Raw genomic sequence first — 18,658 nt, 5'->3', positions numbered from 1 at the left:
ATCAGACTTAAAGAAGTTGGACTTTAACCTATAAGTAAATTACAAGGAGATACAATTTCAAACATGCATTACCTAACTGTGTAGCAAGGCTTCCTCTGTGCTAAGCATTGGGAATAAAGACATAAATTAAACTCCATAGAATTTCAACCCTCAAGGAGCTTACAGACTAATGGATAAAAGAATACTTATAATACTATAGCTGAACTTTGAGAAGGTTAACCTGATGGGATGAATACAATATGAATCAGAGAGTAGCAGGGAGGACTAGAAGGAGCAGGGAAGAGGTCACTGCACTAATCCAGGTAAGAGGTGGTGAGGATCTGAACTCAGATACAAGGAATGACTGAGAAGGCTTTGGGAAACAACAATATGCCATTTCAGTACACTAATTCCCAAAGACTCTAATGGAGATTTCCCTGGACACTGTGGGATCATCTCTGATGGGGAACTTTGTACTTGGAAGAGTAGAGATGTCCCCAGAGAAGAGCTCATGGTATTTAATTCCACATTTGACCAGGCATATTTTGAGTCAATCCAGCACCTCAGCAAGGTCCAGCAAGTGTTCAAAGCAAACTACATACCATCTGAAAATATGAGCCTAGTTATAATTTTTGGTCTAAAACTAGGTAGTTGATGACTGAAATGAATGAGTCTAATTTGGTCTTTTTTTTAAAAAAGCTGATCAAATAGATTTTTCAAATGAACAATTGGAAAATCCCACAGACTACACATTTGTTAACCTTTGTATTTTTAAACAAACATGAAAGAGAGGAGTGGGCAGAGTAAACAGACCCAAAACATTTGGAGTTCTTTCTGCACCCAAACATCAAATATCGTCTTTACTTCCAAATCTCAGTTTATGCAACCTCTTCATCCTATTAGAAATTAGGCAATGTGGGGCACCTGGGTGGCTCAGTTGGTTAGGCAGCCGACTTCGGCTCAGGTCATGATCTCATGGTTCATGGGTTCGAGCCCCCTATCGGGCTCTGTGCTGACAGCTCGGAGCCTGGAGCCTGCTTCGGAATCTGTGACTCCCCCTCTTTCTCTGTCCCATTCCCAGCTCATGCTCTGTCTCTCAAAAAATAAACGTTAAAAAAATGACAAAAAAAAAAAGAAATTAGGCAATGCTTCAGAGAGGTGGCACAATGTGGAAGTCTTGGAAAATGCTTTCTCTCATGTACTGACAACCTTAAAAAGAAATGCCTAGTTATCACTTATATGACTGGTAAGATTGCGTCTTCTTTAAAAAAAATCTGGAGATGGGGCGCCTGGGTGGCTCAGTCGGTTAAGCGTCCGACTTCGGCTCAGGTCATGATCTTGCGGTCCGTGAGTTCGAGCCCCGCGTCGGGCTCTGTGCTGACAGCTCAGAGCCTGGAGCCTGTTTCAGATTCTGTGTCTCCCTCTCTCTGACCCTCCCCCATTCATGCTCTGTCTCTCTCTGTCTCAAAAATAAATAAACATTAAAAAAAAATTAAAAAAATAATCTGGAGAGAAGCAGATTTTTGTAGTAGCCTGCTTCTGTTTTCACAGTAACAAAAATGTTATCTGACAGTAACAAAAATGTTATCTGACAACAATATTCAAGACTTCCCAGGAATCCTGCACTACCCATTTGAGCCTAGAATGACAGAAGTAGCATCTTGTCGTACTGAAGTTCTTTTTATTTAGGGAAAATGCTATGGGTTGACATTTTTTCCTGACGTTTTTGTGTTCGTTTTGTCCAATGTGTGGAAAGAGATGGAAAGAGATCATTTTCCCCATTCTCTGTCCAATGTTGCTGATGCATAAAGTTTTTTTTTTTTTTTTAAGGTAAGGGGTAGGGTGATACAGAAAGAGAAATAGAAGGATACAAATGTCAGTGTGAGAAGACAGCCAGAGTGATACAATGCAAAGAAGTCTGGCAGTCTGGAGTCTCAAGCTCAAGCTCTGGTTCTGCTACTTACTCACCGTATGACCTTTGGTAAGTACCTTTTCTCCTAAGAACCCTTAAAAGAAGCTGGTGTTTTGTAAGGATAAAAGTTGCACAATGTTTGAAGTTCAGGCACTATGTTTTGTATTAAAAAATGTAGTATGACTAGTACCCTTTTCCCTAAATATATTGGAAAAGAATATAAGCTCTGTAGAGCTAAACTGCCTAGGTTCTAATACAGGCTCTTCCACTTAGTTGTTCTATAACCTTGGTCATATATGTTACTTAATTGTTCTGTGTCCATTTCCTTTTCAGTAACATTGGAATGATAAAAGTACCTACCCCAGGGAGTTACTTTGAGGATTAAATGAATTAACACGTGCAGCACATGAAAAACAGTTCCTAAGTCCAAAAATTCAGCTATTTTTTTTTCTTAACTTGGCAGCCCTCCTATTTAAGCAGGCATTGAATTGTCCAGGTTTGTACTGGGCTTTGAGATTTTCAACGACCTTAGTATCTCAAGGCCTTTTTCAATAATTTCAAATTCCTATTATAAATGATCAACTTCTTCCCCTGACCCCCTTTGCATCCCTCCACCTCCACTTTAATCCCCAGGCACTCAGCTATTTGGTGAGGATCAGTAGACTATAATAATAGAGGGAATACACAATTAGGTCACCGGTCTTTTGGGATGGTAGCAGTGAATGACTGCCTAATCCTAGAAGCTACTGGTATTACAAAGTGGTTAGAACCTTGTGGTTATAAGCCAGATTTCCTTGGTGTGCACATAAACTCTACTTCCTAGCTGTGTGACTTTGGGGCAAGTTACTTAACCTCTCTAGGACTATTTACCAAATTCGTTGTGAGAATTAAATGAGTTAATCTGTTTAAGGCATCAAACTTTGGCACACAATAAATGCTATCATTATTATTGCTATTATTATAATTCTTTGTTTTGAGTGGGGAATCACATTTCCAGTATAGACTTTTCCAATGAAGCAACAGTTAACCCTCAGAACAGACTATGACTAAAAGGCACCAGCTTTGTGTGTGACTATGGTCAAGTTCCTTCCCATCTCTGTGCCTCAAACACTTCATCCACAGAATGATCTAGCTGGACAAGATGGGTTCCATGAACTCTAATATTCTATGATCTCAGGCCATTTCTGCTCATATTCTCTGTACGTTCCAGATGTGGCTCAGTAGTCTTTAAAAGTCTGCTTACTGTGTTTTTCACAGATAAAGTATTTTGTTATATAGTTCAGTGAAAACATAATTATAATATTTTGGTTTGATTGGAGGCAGCAGCCAATTCATATGTTCTGGTTTTGTATTCACTACTTAGTTTAATTACCTGGTTTAAGGTTTGGGTAGGAAGAAGAGACACTCTCTGCCCCAAATGAGGCTCACAATAACACTGAGAATAGAAGCACCTCGTTGGAATACAGGAGAACTGAGTTTGTGCTCTAACTGTTGTCAGCTTGTTGTTTCACTCTAGATAAGACTCTACCCTTTTCTAGGCTTCCATAAAGTGAAAGGGGAGGGAGGTGGGGGCACCAAAGGCCTAGGTGATCTTTAAAATCCTAATTGATCTTGAAGAGCAGGAAATCTGAGGGCACTGTGTGAACACTGAAAAGAAGCCATCAGGATGCTTGCCATATAACTTAAACTTTATACATCCAAAATCAAGTTCTTAATTCCTACCCCCCTCACATAATACCTGCTTCACTTACATTCTTCATCATCTCAGTAAATGGTAATCATAGTTTTCTTTTTTTTTTTTTTTTTTAAAGTTTTATTATTATTTATTTTTGGGACAGAGAGAGACAGAGCATGAACTGGGGAGGGACAGAGAGAGAGGGAGACACAGAATCGGAAACGGGCTCCAGGCTCTGAGCCATCAGCCCAGAGCCCGACGCGGGGCTCGAACTCACGGACCGCGAGATCGTGACCTGGCTGAAGTCGGACGCTTAACCGACTGCGCCACCCAGGCGCCCCGGTAATCATAGTTTTCAAATTGCTCAGCTCAAAAGTTTGTCAACCAGCCTTGACTCCTCTTTTTCTCACAATGAATATATAATCTGTCATTAAATGCTATTGTCCCTCCCATCAAGATACATCCAGAATCCAGCCACTTCTCATTTCCTCCACCAATACCACCTTGGTCGAAGTCACCATCACCTCTAACCTGGATAACTGCAGTGGACTCATCTCCCTGATGCTCCCTTGCTCCCACAGTCTCTTCTTCGTACAGACGATAAGTAAGCAATAAATGTACATTCTATCAAAAAGTGGTTGATGTTATGAAGGATTCTGTTAAAATAAAAGATCACATTATTTCTCTGCTCAAACCCCTCCAATGAATCCCCATATCAGAGTAAAAACCAAAGTCCTAATTAAGACCCATGATTCCCCTAATTAACTCTAATCTCATATGACCCTCAATTTACTTAAACCACCAATACAGGCCTCCCTGCTGTCTTCCATCACACCAAGTACATTCTTCTTTCAGGCCCTTTGTATTTGTGGTTGCTTGTGCCTGGAATATTCTAACTCCAGATATCTCTGTGGGTTACTTTTTCCTTTCCTTAATGTCTCTGCTCAAATATCACCTGCTCAGGAAGGCCTTCTCTGACCAACAAATATAAAATGAATCTATGAATTCCCACTATGAATCTCTATCTCCCGCAAACTGTTAAGTTATTCCTCATGACACTTATTATGTTTCCCCTCACTACAAAGTAAACTCCACAAAGGGAGGAATTTTTGTCTGCCTTGTTCATTGTTGTAACATCAGTGTCTAATATAGACTTTGGCATATAATTAATGTTCCATAGGTACATGCAGATTATAAAGTAGGATGGTGAGATTATTCTCACCCAAAACTCTTATACAAACCAATCCACCAAACTCAGTCTGGTGAGTGAATAAGAGACCCAAAAGCCTTATAAGCTTTACCAGTTTCTATTACTGATACCAATTAAGGTTATTTTGCCTCTCTAAATCTCTTATTTCCTATAGTGACATGAGAAAGACATATAATAAAAAAAGGAACACTTGATTGAAAGAAGAAAGAGTAAGACTGAGATCCTAGCTCTGCCACTTTGAAGTTGTTTGACTTAAGACATATTACCCAATGTCTCCGAACATAATATTTACAGTGGGAGTAACAACAGAATAAGAGTATGAAGAGTATTACACCTTAAATCTGGTTACATGTACAGGGTAGAAAAGAGGATGAAATGCAAGAGTGAGATATGAAACTGATCTGTAAACTGTAAAGTGCTACTGGAATATATCCAATGTCGTTGCTCCCAGCTCCACATTCATAAATAGGTGTTAAGGAATCAGTGTTACTAAAAATGTTTTGCACTTTGAGAAGGGACATGCCAGATAAAATACTAAGTGCCACAGTAACTTCTTTATTATTTGGTAGTAGGTGACTCTGGCCCAAGTTATCCTGTAATGTGTTGAATCCACAAAAGGACAGCAACCATTCCCAGGGAAATTCTGCCACAGGACACTTACAGTCACTCTAGCAGCCAGACAGTGGGACTACACTTCCACAAGCAAAGAATCTACTCAACCAGAGAAAACAGAATCCGTTATTAAAAAGGTAGGCCATTTTAAAACACTACATCATATAATTCAACAAAGCCCTTATAGAAAAAATTTTCATGAACCTCTTACTCCCAGAATTGTTTGATTTGTACTTCACACTTCCCCCCCTTAACCAACACCCTGAAATCCCATTTATACAGAAACTCGAAGCAAGCCACCATGATAAATGGAAACCTTGAAAGTAGAATAATAATTCTTAATCTAACCACCACACTAGATATCTTCATTGGCTCTCACGCCAAAATTAGGCCCATAAATCACCCTCAATTTTAATTAATTCCTAATATTATTAAAACTTCTATAGTCAAAGATATAAAATGTGTTCCTAGCATGTTCAATAATATAACCAAAGGCACTAAGGAAGAAACTTGTAACTAACTTGACTGGGGTGGTACTGCTGAAAAAGCAGAAATATATTTCAACCCCTTACTTGAGTTCACTCATCATTATCTTTACAGAGGTACCACTTCCTGGTGTTTGAAATATCCATCAAGACCTATAATCTATTGCTAGTCCCCACCTAATTCATAAAGGATAAGAGGCAACCTACATTAATCTATTTCTTTTTATTTTTTATTTTTTTATTGTACAACCTAATATGTACACTTTTTTATTTGTCATCATACCTAAATACATTTGGGAAAAAGAAAAAAATAAATCCCTGTCCACTAACTTTTTTATATTAAATATAATTTATTGTCAAATTGGTTTCCATACAACACCCAGTGCTTAAATTTTAAAAATCTGTACCATACAATCCAGCATCTCATCATACTGACATCACAGTGTTGCCATTCTGTTTTGTTTTTGTTGTTGTTTTTTAATGGATATAAGCTCCTTGAGGGAAGTGACCTCAAGATTCTTCCTGAATTGTGTTCCCTTTTCCCTGAAGCACACAGGTAAGCATATAGCAGATTCTTAATGAAAAGTGGTTGGTTGATGCTTACTTTTAAAAAATCACTTTAGTAGCATCATCTCTAAAGACAGCTAGGTCATGATAGGACATTTTGTTCAGTGGCCTGCAGTTTGCACACCATTATCAGAACACCACAGCTGTAGCTGACTAGATATGACCCTTAGCTTAGAGTGTTAGTGAGGCCAAAGTTCAGTCCCTTTATAGGTAAATTGTATCTCTGTTTCATGGTTATAGAGTACCTCCCTGAAAAGAAGCCCAAATTGTAGGAGAATAAATGAACCATTTCCTCATCTAGAAATACACACCAGAAGGTGGGGTGGCATTTATTTTATCCAAAGGACAACACATAAAAACAGAAAATTATGACTCCAGGTGTTTACATAAACCTAAACATAAGTCAAATATAGCTATTTATTTCTTTGGCCTAGTTTGCATTTGTTAACCTCTTCATGTTAGTTTTGTGTGCAGAAATTATTATTATTCTTCATATCCTTGCTAATAGTTTCCAAATCCAAATACTACAAAGAAGATTATTAACTGCATAAACCTTATTAGGTTCTCTAAAGACCTGATAGTTTTAGAGACATTCTTCTATTCATCTGGAAAAAAGGCTGGCATTACCAATTTCAATTTATAGCTGAGGAAAATTGAGAACAGTGTCCCTATGTGGCCTTCATATATAATCAGACAAAGTATGCTTTAACTTTAGTATGGCAACAGAAACCTTCTGCCTCTTAAGTCCCAGAGGTGTTCAGAACTCAGGTACTTTCAGCAAGGTTGCATGATACAAGGTCAATATACAAAAAATCAATTCTATTGCTATGCATTGGCAATGAACAATTTAAAAAGAATACAAAGAAAAGGATTTAATTTATAATAGCATTAAAAATTAAATATTTAGGAATAAATCTAACAAAAGTGTAAAGTTTACACTCTTAAAAAACTACAAAACATTGTTGAAGAAGAGCTAAATAAGTGAAAAGACATTCCATGGTCATGTATCAGAAGATTCAATATTGTTAAGATAGCAACACTCCCCAAATTGATCTACAGATTCACTGCAATCTCTCTCAGAATCCCAACTGGCTTCTTTGTAGAAACTTAAAAACTAGTACAGAAATTCATAAAAAGTTTAATTAAAATTAATTCACTAAAGGGGCACCTGGGTGGCGCAGTCGGTTAAGCGTCCGACTTCAGCCAGGTCACGATCTCGCGGTCCGTGAGTTCGAGCCCCGCGTCAGGCTCTGGGCTGATGGCTCAGAGCCTGGAGCCTGTTTCCGATTCTGTGTCTCCCTCTCTCTCTGCCCCTCCCCTGTTCATGCTCTGTCTCTCTCTGTCCCAAAAATAAATAAACGTTGAAAAAAAAATTAAAAAAAAAATTAATTCACTAAAAAATTAATACAGAAATTCAAGAGACCCAGAGTAACCAAAAAAAAAAAAAAAAAAATTAAAAAAGATCAAAGTTGGAAGACTCACACTTCATTTCAAAAATTACTAAACACCTACAGTAATTAAGACAGTGTGGTACTGGTAAAAGATTAGTGCAATAAAGTTCAAAGACTAGATATGAAACCTCACATTTATAGTCAACTGATTTTACAAGAAGCGTTCCAAGACAGTTAAATGAGGAAAAATTCAACAAACATGCCATGATGACTATACCATTTGTTGATATCTACATGCAAAAGAATGTGGTTGAACCCCTAATCACATCTTACGAGTTATATAAAAATTAATTCAAAATTGGTTAAAAACCTAAATTTAACAGTTAGGAAGGAAGCCTAGGTGCGAATCTTTGTGACCTTGGATTAGGCAAAACTTTCTTGTATATGACACCAAAATCACAAGACACCTAAGAAAAAAATAGAGTAGACTTCATCAAAATTCAAAATGTTTGTGCTTCAGCAGATACCATCAAGGAAATGAAAAGACAACTCATGTTATGTGATAAAATATTCACAAATCATAATTTGTTACAGTTCTGTATCCAGAATACACTGAAAAAAACTCTTAAAACTCATAATAAAAAGACAAGTAACCAATCAAAACTAAGCAAAAGTTCTGTATAGATATTTTTTTCAAAGAAGATATACAAACAGCCAATAAGGACATGAAAATATGTTAATATTATTAGTTCTTAAAGAAATGCAAATCAAAACCATTTTGAAATATCACTTCACATACACTAAGAACAGCTATAATTAAAAAGACAACACATATTTGCAGGATGTGGAAAAACTGGAACCCTCATGTATTGCTGGTAAGATTGTAAAATGATGCAGCTAATTTTGAAAACAGTTTGGGAGTTCCTCAAAAAGTTAAACACAGAGTTACCATATGATCCTGAAACTCCATTCTGAGGTACGTACCCAAAAGAATTAAAAACGTTATGTTCACACATCCACAAAAACATTTTGTATGGATTTTCATGAATGTTTATAGCAGTATTGGTCATAAGAGTCACAAAGTGAAAATAAATGTAATGTCCATCAACTAATGGATAGATAAAATATGATATATATACATTCAATGGAACATTATTTGGTTATAAAAAAAGAATGAAGTACTGATATGTGCTTTAACATGGATGAACACTGAAAATATTATTCGTTTTTATTATTTTGAGAGAAACAGAGACAGCACAAGCAGGGAAGGGGCAGAGAGACAGGGAGAGAGAATACCAAGCAGGCTCCATGATGCCAGGGCAGAGCCTGATACAGTGTTCAAACTCATGAACCTGTGAGATAATGATCTGACCTGAAACCAAGAGTCAGATGCTTAACTGACTCAGCCACCCAGGTGCCCCGAAAATATTATTCTATATGAATAAAGCTAGTCATAAAATATCACATATTGCATGACTCCATTTTTATGAAATGTTAAAGTAAGCAAACCCATAGAGAACAAAAGTAAATTGGTTGATAGTTGCTCAGTGTTTGGGGGGTATGGTGAATACTAAGTGATTAAAATATTCTAAAATAGTGGTGATGGTTGCCCAACTCTGAATATCCTAAAAACCATCAACTGTAAACTTTTAATGGGTGATAATATATATATATATATATATATATATATATATATATATATGCTTTAGTAAAGCTGCTATTAAAATGTAAAATAAAACTCAGGTACTACCTGATCTATATTGGCAGCATTCTCAAGTAACCAACACTTTAGAACTTTAAGCTTATTTGGATGAGCCACTCTCAACCTTAACATGGCCTGTAGGTTGGCAGCAGGAAATGGTTTAAGAGAGAAAGGGTGACAGCATCCATAAGTGTGCAAGGAATTGTGCATAACTCACAGTCCTATCATTTCTGGGCAACAGCCACTGAAAGTAGCCGTTACAGAGCAACAATATAAGATATCCTCAATCAGTGGGGCACCTGGGTGGCTCAGTCAATTGAGCATCCAACTCTTGATTTTAGCTCAGGTCATGATCCCGGGGTGGTGAGGTCAAGCCTTGCATCAGGCTCTGTGCTAAGACTGAAGCTTGCTTGGGATTCTCTCTCTGTCTCCCTCTGCCTGCCTCTCTCTCTCTCTCTCTCTCTCCCTCTTTCTATCTAGAAGTAAATTAAAATCAAATCAAATCAAATCAAATCAAATCAAATAGGGGTGCCTGGGTGGCTCAGTTAAATGTCAGACTTCAGCTCAGGTCATGATCTCATGGTTTGTGAGTTTGAGCCCCGCGTCGGGCTCTGCTGACAGTTCAGAGCCTGGAGCCTGCTTCTGGTTCTGTGTCTCCCTCTCTCTCTGCCCCTCCCCTGATCATACTCTGTCTCTCTTGCTCTCTCAAAAACAAATAAACATTAAAAAATTAACAAATAAAAAATAAAGTAAAGCTTGGGAAGCTTGGAGAAATAAAGCTAAGAAGTGCTGCTTTACAGAGGTTTCTCCACATGGTAAACAAAGGTTATAAAAAAAACTATTTCTATACCCTCAACTAGCAAAGAGGTGTTCACTAAGCATCCTCCCAGCCTACTCAAACTTCCATGAGTGCTACTCAATAAACTATAAGACACCGGGTATTTTCTTTGAAAAGGGTGCTATGAATATGACATTTCATAATTCTCTTCAATATGACAAATGTCAACCAATACTGATAACTATAGAGAATTTTATGAACAATGAAAAAAAAGTCAGTGTTGTGTTTAGGATGAGGATAACTTAACTCTGAATTCAACATTTCATAACTTGATGGGATGCTGGTAAAGGAAGTCTGAGGTAGAAGAGTTTCTTCAATATCTGTTTTTGTTTTCAAATGATGAATTTACACACAGCATCACCATATTTATTGGCCCAGCTAGCAAGCACCCTCACACACAGATTAGGTATTTCTTGTGAAAGTGTTGTCGATGTCTGACCCAGCACTGTCTCACAGGAGAGGGTCCAGTTATTTTCAGGCTTTGAGAAAAGGTTGCCAAAATGGCCAGTAAACAGAGACAGAGATCAAGAGAGAGGACAGCAACTGGAAAAATACTTCATTAAATCACCAAGTCCTCAAGCCTTCTAGTTCAGCTCCCTCAGCAACTGTTGAATCAGACTCTAACCTCAAGCTAAAAAAGCCCAGCTATTAATTTTGCAATTCCCTCAAGTCATCTAGCCTTAAAAGAGAGGTGCTAGGGTTGATCTGATCGGTTACTCTCCAGATTAAAAAATAATCTGTAGGAGTATACCTCAGGTGTAATGAGGAAAATGTCCTCAAAAGTAGAAAGAAGTGTCTATGTTTCCATTTAGTTAAAAGCATGACAGGAGAGAAATGAAAGAAAATCCGGGACAGGAATCACTTGAGGAAGCTGCAGACAAAGAGAAAATGGTGGAGGTAGGGGGGTGGGGAGAGGTTTCCTTTTCCCTCTCTGACCAACCTCACAAAACTTGATTTTTGTTTCCTTTTCATTTTTCAGAATAATAATTTCAGGTTTGGTTATAAAACAAGTCCCTTGCTTCTCACACTCAGCCTACATTCTGCTCCCTGTTTGAGCAGACTTCCAAATGAAACTGGTGGTCTTGATATCACTATGGAAAAAAAAATAATAAAATTGTCCATGTCCCTAACTCCAACTCATAATCCCACCAAAAGTAGCTACAGTACAAGTAAGAGTCAGAGACCTAAGGATTCCTTGTTTTAAATGCATATATGCACACCAGATGAGAAAATTATTACAGGGAAGAAAAACACCTTAAAAAGAAAATTAAATGTGCCAGCAAATTCAATATATTATATCGAAGTTTACAACTCGAAAAATGGAAATCTGATGAGGTAAAATTAGCACTGGCAAGAAAGTGCCCCAAAGTGACCCTGCAATTGGAAGGCTACAAGCTTCTTGGAAAATATCTCTCATTGATGTTAACCTTTGGCTGAGCTAAAAGAGATACACTATGGACAACAAAGAGAAGACTTCCATCAGTACATCTTGCACATATTTCCAAATGGGGTACCACCCAGTGTGGCTATTTGGTCCTCTGGTTCTGATCACTGGTGCCCAGATAGAACTCACTAGTTATTTACTGACAATGGACTCTCAAGGCCGATGGACAGAAAGCCTCAGACTATTTTGGTCCCAAAACAAAATTCAGCTTTACAAAACAAACTGCTTCTTGCAAAATAGTCATAAAAGTCTGTTTGATAACTGAAGAAGGGAGAGGAGATGAAAAGGGTGATTAACAAATTGTCTCCTTTTTAAGTAGTTAATAGAGGAAAGCGAGATTTGCTGATATCAAAGCACTACTAAAACACTATTATACTCTTAAATACTGAGAACAAACAGGGTTGATGGGGGTGGGGGAGAGGGGAAAGTGGGTGATGGACACTGAGGAGGGCACCTGTTGGGATGAGCACTGGGTATTGTATGGAAACCAATCTGACAATAAATTATATTTAATATAAAAAAAGAACAAATTACCAATAGAAAAATTAAAATGTTCTTTTTGCATCTGAATAATTAATTTAAATCCCAACTCTAATTCCAGCACATGCTTCCCTGGGCTTCAACTCCCAAGAATAAATGTTTTTCATATTATTGTGCTGCTTGCTGGAATAAAAAGGGTCCTACTTCTTTCAAGTGGGCAGGTGGTCAATTAACAAATTTGTACTCTTGTTTGATCTCTGAAAGAAGACAGCTACTTTAAATATCATCAGGGTTGATATTTAGTCTAGTCCCATTACTTTTTATTATTCCCTCTGTTCAAATCACATGCTAAATTAAGTTTTTTTTTTTTTTAAAGGACCACCTTCAAGCTTCTCTCCTTCCACCTCTCTCATTTCAGCAGAAACACTGTAGATGTATAAGAACATAGAGTTATTCCAAAAGTTACTAAGTTATCCCCCAACTAACTAATGTGTATGAACGAACGCGCGCGTGCGCACACGTACAAACACACACACACACACACACACACACACACACACACACAATTTGAAAAGGGAGGAATCCAACAAATTGGAGCCTCTAGAATTTTTAGATTTTTAACTCAAATTTGGCATATAATGCATGCAAAACAGTGTGGAAGTTCTGGCTTTGGCTTAAAACATCACTCGCCTTTCACCAAATTGTACCGCAACAAAGTGAGGGAAAGAAAGAAAAAGTAATAAAATGTCAACTTTTAGATTGGGATTGGTTGTATTCTGATTAAATTGATGCATTTTCAAAAAACTTACTCAACAATTTTCTATATCCTAGAGATGAAAATTCTTTGTCAAGTCAGTTTTCTCTTTCACTAGCTCTTATAACCAGTGCTGCAACCACAAACCAGGAAAAATTGATACTTTTACTTTCTTTGGATACTGCTAAATTCTCACTAGTTAAGGCCATTAATATAAGCATGCCTTTCTAACAGAGAAGTGTTTCCACTAAGAGCTAGGATAAAATAACCTTACTGCACACATGATGGGAAGAACTTTTTGCCTTCTATACTTACTTACTGAAATCTCAGGCTATGTTTACAAAAAAATACATCCCTTAACAAATATGTTGAATGCTTCCTTTCCTCCCTATTAACTAAATTAGTTGTTAGGTGGGTTGGGGGGGGGGAAGCAGAAGAGAGAAGGTTTCAGTTTAGCATCATGGTATGTCAGGAAGCACCTTAGACATCCACATCCCTCAAAAAAAGTGCACAGTAGAACTAACTAGCAACAGCCCTAGGGAAAATAAATTAACCCTACCAAGTAAATCCGTTTTTATAAAATGAAGAAAACCTTTTATACCATGGTATAACTACATTGCAAAAATAACTTTAAAAAATCCAAACTAACTGGAAAAAGTTTTGATTAAATAATAACTTTGAAAATATTGTAAGCCAAACATTAAAAATCTAATAGTAGGATGTAAAGCCTGGTAAGAAGCTGTTTCTTCAATAGCCCAGAAAATAGTATATTGTTTGAAATCCTAACCTCTTCTTTCTTTCCTAATACTGTGCTATCAAACTTCCAAGAACAGAAGCATCAGTGAATGGAGGCAAATTGTTGGATTTAAGCTGTCAAAGATGCTAAAGCTAACAAATAATTTCGGAAAAGTCACAGATAAAAAAAACAGCTAAAGAAAAAGAAAAACAGAACAAGATACAAGTCCAAGAGGACATCAGCACCCAGCATACCTGAGGAGTTAGTTCCTTAGTCAGTATTCCCTCCCTCATTGAGATAAACTAATATCTCTGTTTGCTGGGGAAAAAGTCTTCAACATGATCTCCAAGAAGCTCAATAAATGTGGGAAGAATTTTTAATAAACAAGGTGAGATTAATCACTTTTCTTATGTCCTAATTAAAACTCATGGGCAAGGTTATGGCCCATAGATCCCTCACAGTTCTCACCAAATTTGTTAGAGCTCATGTTTTAAAATGTAAGCATGTCTAATGTAACATTGTATGTCAACTATAATTTTAAAAATGCAACCGTGTTCTTAAAATGAAGGAACATATTGAAGAGCGCCACTCTTCCCTCCCAAAAGCAATTTCTATGCACACTGATATATCAAGAAATTCTTAAAAAAAATTTTTCCAACACTTTACAAGTCAGACTCAAGTCTGGCTATATTATTCATTAAAAGAACGTTCTTTTTATGGATCTGATGCAAACTTGAAATAGGGGACTGTATATCTGCCATAGTCCATATAGAAAAATAAAAACTTTACAAGAGAAAATCGACCCAAGAAGCTACTTCCAACATGGTCAACCTGTGAGAGCAAATACTGCCCAGTGTTTACCAAGAAAGTTGTCCTTTGGTTTTCCTCTACTTTTCCCTGCTCTAATTGTGCCTGGTTGTATTCTCTCTGCTGATGTCTAGCTCTGGAGCAAGTCCTCAGTTATTGCCAGGGAAGGAACTTCACCCCATCTTCACACAGCAGCCCTGAGAACCCAGAGAACTGAGACCTTCTTCCCCTAATCTGGCACTTCCATTTTATCTCTTTTGAGAAGGCAGACTGAGAAAAGTTTGGGCCCGTCTTTTTGCCTTTAACCTGCCAAGACCTGCCACAAACTGGAGGGCAAACCCTAACACACTCTAAGAGGTGAAACTGCCCATATTTCCGGTCCAGGTTCTCAGATTTAGGAAGAGGGAGGAGAAAAAGTACTGGAGGACTTAACAGCTTTATTTCTGAAGGTAGCCCTTGCTCTTGGATTTAATTTTGGAGCCTTTGGGACATGGAGCACCATGAAGTATAAAGGATTTTAAGAGACTGAGGGAGGGAGAGTGTTGTTATCTGAAAGGGCACACACCAGCACCCTGGGCTCTCAGGGGACTGGGGCACACGGTGGGGGTTCGGAGCACAAAGGTCATATCTTTGGCAGGCTAGGAGTACCCAGAAGGCTCCAGATTCAGGGCGGCCCTTTTTATGGAACACTGTTGAGCTCACAGGGGCAGAGTGTTCCCTTCAAGTAGGAGAGGATAGATACCCCCATATCCCGACTAACTATAGATTAAAAGACATTTCTAGGAGAAACTTACCGCATGTCCCCATAGGGTCCGGAGTAGCTCTCCATCCAGGGGCCCATCTCGTTTTTGACACAACTGGGACTTGGATAGGGCACTCTGCTCATCACACCACCAGGATACCACATATCAGGTGGAGGGAAGTCACCTTCTTGGCCCGTCAACCCCTGTGGTGGCCGAGTGTAGCCATAGGGGGTCACAGACCCTGACTCGCCAGTGCTGCCGCCTCCACTCCCGCCACAGGGCCCATACAGCTGGCCTTCTTCTGCTGTGAATAGAGTATGCCAGGAAGAAGAGGCGGTGGCTGAGGGTGAGCCTGAGCTGGGTCCCACTGCACCCCCGCCATGCAGGCTAGCCAGGTCCCCATAGCGGCATTGTGCCGCTGCTGCCGCCCAGGCGCTCCCATAGTCCAGCGGGTTTTCCAGCTTGATGCGGGCATGAGGATGGGGAGGGGGAAGAGGGGGAGGCGGCCCAGCCAGGGCGAGCTGAAAGTTGTAGTAGTCGCGACTCTGATAAGCTGCCGCTTCATCTAGTGCTCCAGACTTGTAGACAGACAGGGTGGAGGGCATCTCAAGTGTTCCGGAGCCCCCTGCTTCACTGCTGCCAGAACAACCCAGGCTGTCGCCGTCCAACCCTTTGGCATAACCTGACTTGAAAGGGGAATACTCAGCAGTTTCTTGGGTGCCCTTACCAGGGCCATCATTCAGCACAGAACCTTTGCATTCGGCCAGTGGGGCGCAAGGACGCACAGCGGGTGGAACTCCCAGGAGCGGGGCGTACATGCAATCCCCCCGAAGCTGCTCCCCAGGACTCAGATGTTCCAGTGCCTCCACACCCAAGCCCATTGACACTGACACTGCCTTACACAACTCCTTGGCGCTGTCCGAGATGGTTGAACTGCCCCCTAGGTAACTGTCCTTGGAGGAGGTGGGAGCACCAGTGGCCTCCCTTGTTCTCTCGCTGCTGCCGCCTTCGGATACCACCTCCTGCTGCTGCTGCTGCTGCTGCTGCTGCTGCTGCTGCTGCTGCTGAAGGAGTTGCATGGTGCCGGCCTCGCTCAGGATGTCTTTAAGATCGGCGGAACAGCTACTTAAGCACGGGAAACTGGGGCCCAGCAGGGACAACGCGGATGGGGCAGCTGAGTCATCCTCGTCCGGTGGTGCTGGTTGCTGCCGCTGCAGCCCCTTGCCGGTGGCTGAAGCAGCTCCAGTGTCTGGAACGCAGCCTCTCTCCAGATGACCCTTAGGGGCGGACTGCTGTTGTGAAGGCTGCTGTTCCTCGTCCAGGGCCAGGTAGCCTGTAGGGCCTCTGCTCTGGGCTTGGGGAGAGCCATCCTCAGGCTGCTGCTGCTGCTGCTGCTGCTGCTGCTGCTGCTGAGGACTGGTCTGCTCCTGCTGCTGTTGTTGCTGCTGCTGCTGCAAACGGGCGCCGGGAGGTGCTGCGCTCGTGGCCTCAGGGTGCCTGGGGCCCGGGTTCTGGATCACTTCGCGCACGCTCTGGAATAGGTTCTGGAAAGCTCCTCTATAGGTTTTGGACGGTGGCCTGGGGTAGACCCTCCCTAACCCTAACTGCACCTCCATCCTTGAGCTTGCCTGACTCTTCCACCGAATTCCTTTATCCTGTTTCCCCTTGTCTAGCTGAGAAGTTCAACAGGCTGCGATGCGGTAGTCGCTGCAGTTAGCTGCCCACCTGCGGGAAGCTCTTGGGAAGGAAACTTGCAGGAATAACCACGGAAAAGCACTCTGACAGCCTCAAAATCTCCTGCACAGGAAAACACGCGTTGTACACGATCTGCCCTGCTAGTCTCACAGTCTGTTACTGAAATCTTGGGACGGTAGATTCAAAAGATGCCCAACTCTTGAAGGAAACAAAACAAAAACAAAAACAAGGAAAACCCTCTGCCTTCCAAATTCAGTATCCACTGAAGCAGGTGCAATTAAGAACCGGGTTATTTTCTTTTTGTTTTATTTTGGGTTTGGAGGTTTGTTTTGTTTGGGATTTTTCTTTTTCTTTTTAATGGTCTACTGAAGCCCTGACTGCCCTTTCATTGTTTGGTCTCAGGCCCTGCAAACTGGAGGGGGTGGGGGTGGCTGCTGCGTGCAGAAGGAGCTGGAAAGGGAATGAAGAGAACCTGGAGGCCCGCCCCGTGTACAGCCTAACTAGCCAGGTCCCAGCTGCAGTGCTTTGCTGAAGCGGTTCACCAGTCGCCTGGATCCCCAGAGCCGTCTTTGTAACGTGCAGCTAGCTTGCCTGCTCGAAGCCAAAGGGAGTTACCTCTCTGCAAATTCGGGCTGGCCACGCAGGGCCAACTAGGGGGGGGGGGGCGGTTAGGGGGACGGGAAGAGAGGAGCGGGCCAAGCGGCAACAGGAGAGGAGACCCAGAAGGGGGTGGGGCGGGGTGGAGGGGTGGAGGACAAAGGCAACTGTCAGTCCTACCCGGCACTTTCCTTGCTTCCTCCGAGTCTCTAGCTGCTTTTAAAAACTTCACCGAAGAGTAAAGGGCAGCTCTGAGGCGGCGGCTTTAGCCGCCGCGCTGCAAAAAGCCTTGGCGGTCGCCGGAGCCCAGCTGGGGTTGACGCGGTATGTCCCTTCAGCTCCTGTCCCACACTGGAGCTGCTAGCTCGGTCTCTTTCCTCTTCTGCCTCTTCTGCCTCCCGGCTAGCTCGGGACCCTCCAGCTCTCCGGGGACGCTGTCTCCCTGGGATCTCGGAAGGGGCGCTGGGAGGTGGAGAGCAAATGCAACAGTTTGCTAGTCGGGTTCCGCCCCCGCCGGGCCGGCCTCCTTGCCTTCCCACCTCCTTTCTCCCTCCCCTCCCCTTTCTTTTTTCCCCTCCCCTCTCCGCGCTGTAATGCCGGATGGCTTTGGAGAAATGAATGTTGGCTCAGTGTGGGTGAAGGCAGGAGAGGATTGTTCTAGCTCGGGAGGATCCTAGCTCTTTGAATACTCCTACTTTCAGTGACCAAGATTTAGGTGCCGGAGCTGAAGCTTTAACCCGGAGCTTTATCTTGCGGACAGGACTAACCCGATCTCCCGGAGGCCAGCACTTACAGATTTGGTTCCGAAATCCAATCTCGAAACAGACTCTGTTTGTGTGGGAGGGGGAAGAGAGTAGGTAGGGGGCAATAGGAGTACCAAGGCTTCAGGCGAGGGACTTTGTTCAGAGCAGAGAGAGAAGCACAGAGGGGCAGTAAGGTCTCCTAAAAACTGAAGGAGCTATGGACAAGCCAGCTGATAGTTGCTGAAACCTTTCAAATTTCTCCTTAGGGGAAGATTGGGCCTTGTGGAA

At 41.2% G+C, this 18,658-nt stretch overlaps 1 protein-coding gene across 4 annotated transcripts in view; it reads right to left on the bottom strand.

Annotated features, from left to right (window-relative positions):
• AR (androgen receptor) overlaps positions 1-18,385 on the bottom strand; it is a 180,029-nt gene extending 161,644 nt beyond the window's left edge. The window contains exon 1 of one of the 4 annotated variants that reach the window (XM_045473123.1): positions 15,387-18,385. In XM_045473123.1, the coding sequence (XP_045329079.1) occupies positions 15,387-16,951 (1,565 nt within the window). In that variant the 5' untranslated portion in view covers positions 16,952-18,385. The remainder of the gene's footprint in view (positions 1-15,386) is intronic. The other 3 variants (XM_045473121.1, XM_045473122.1, XM_045473120.1) reach the window with 3 other exon arrangements.
• Positions 18,386-18,658: the final 273 nt, after the last annotated feature.

Source organism: Leopardus geoffroyi, chromosome X (assembly GCF_018350155.1).
Source record: "Leopardus geoffroyi isolate Oge1 chromosome X, O.geoffroyi_Oge1_pat1.0, whole genome shotgun sequence".
In the NCBI taxonomy this organism is placed as follows: domain Eukaryota; kingdom Metazoa; phylum Chordata; class Mammalia; order Carnivora; family Felidae; genus Leopardus; species Leopardus geoffroyi.
The sequence above is the reverse complement of the archived record's forward strand: the minus strand, read 5'-3'. Positions and strand labels throughout refer to the sequence as shown.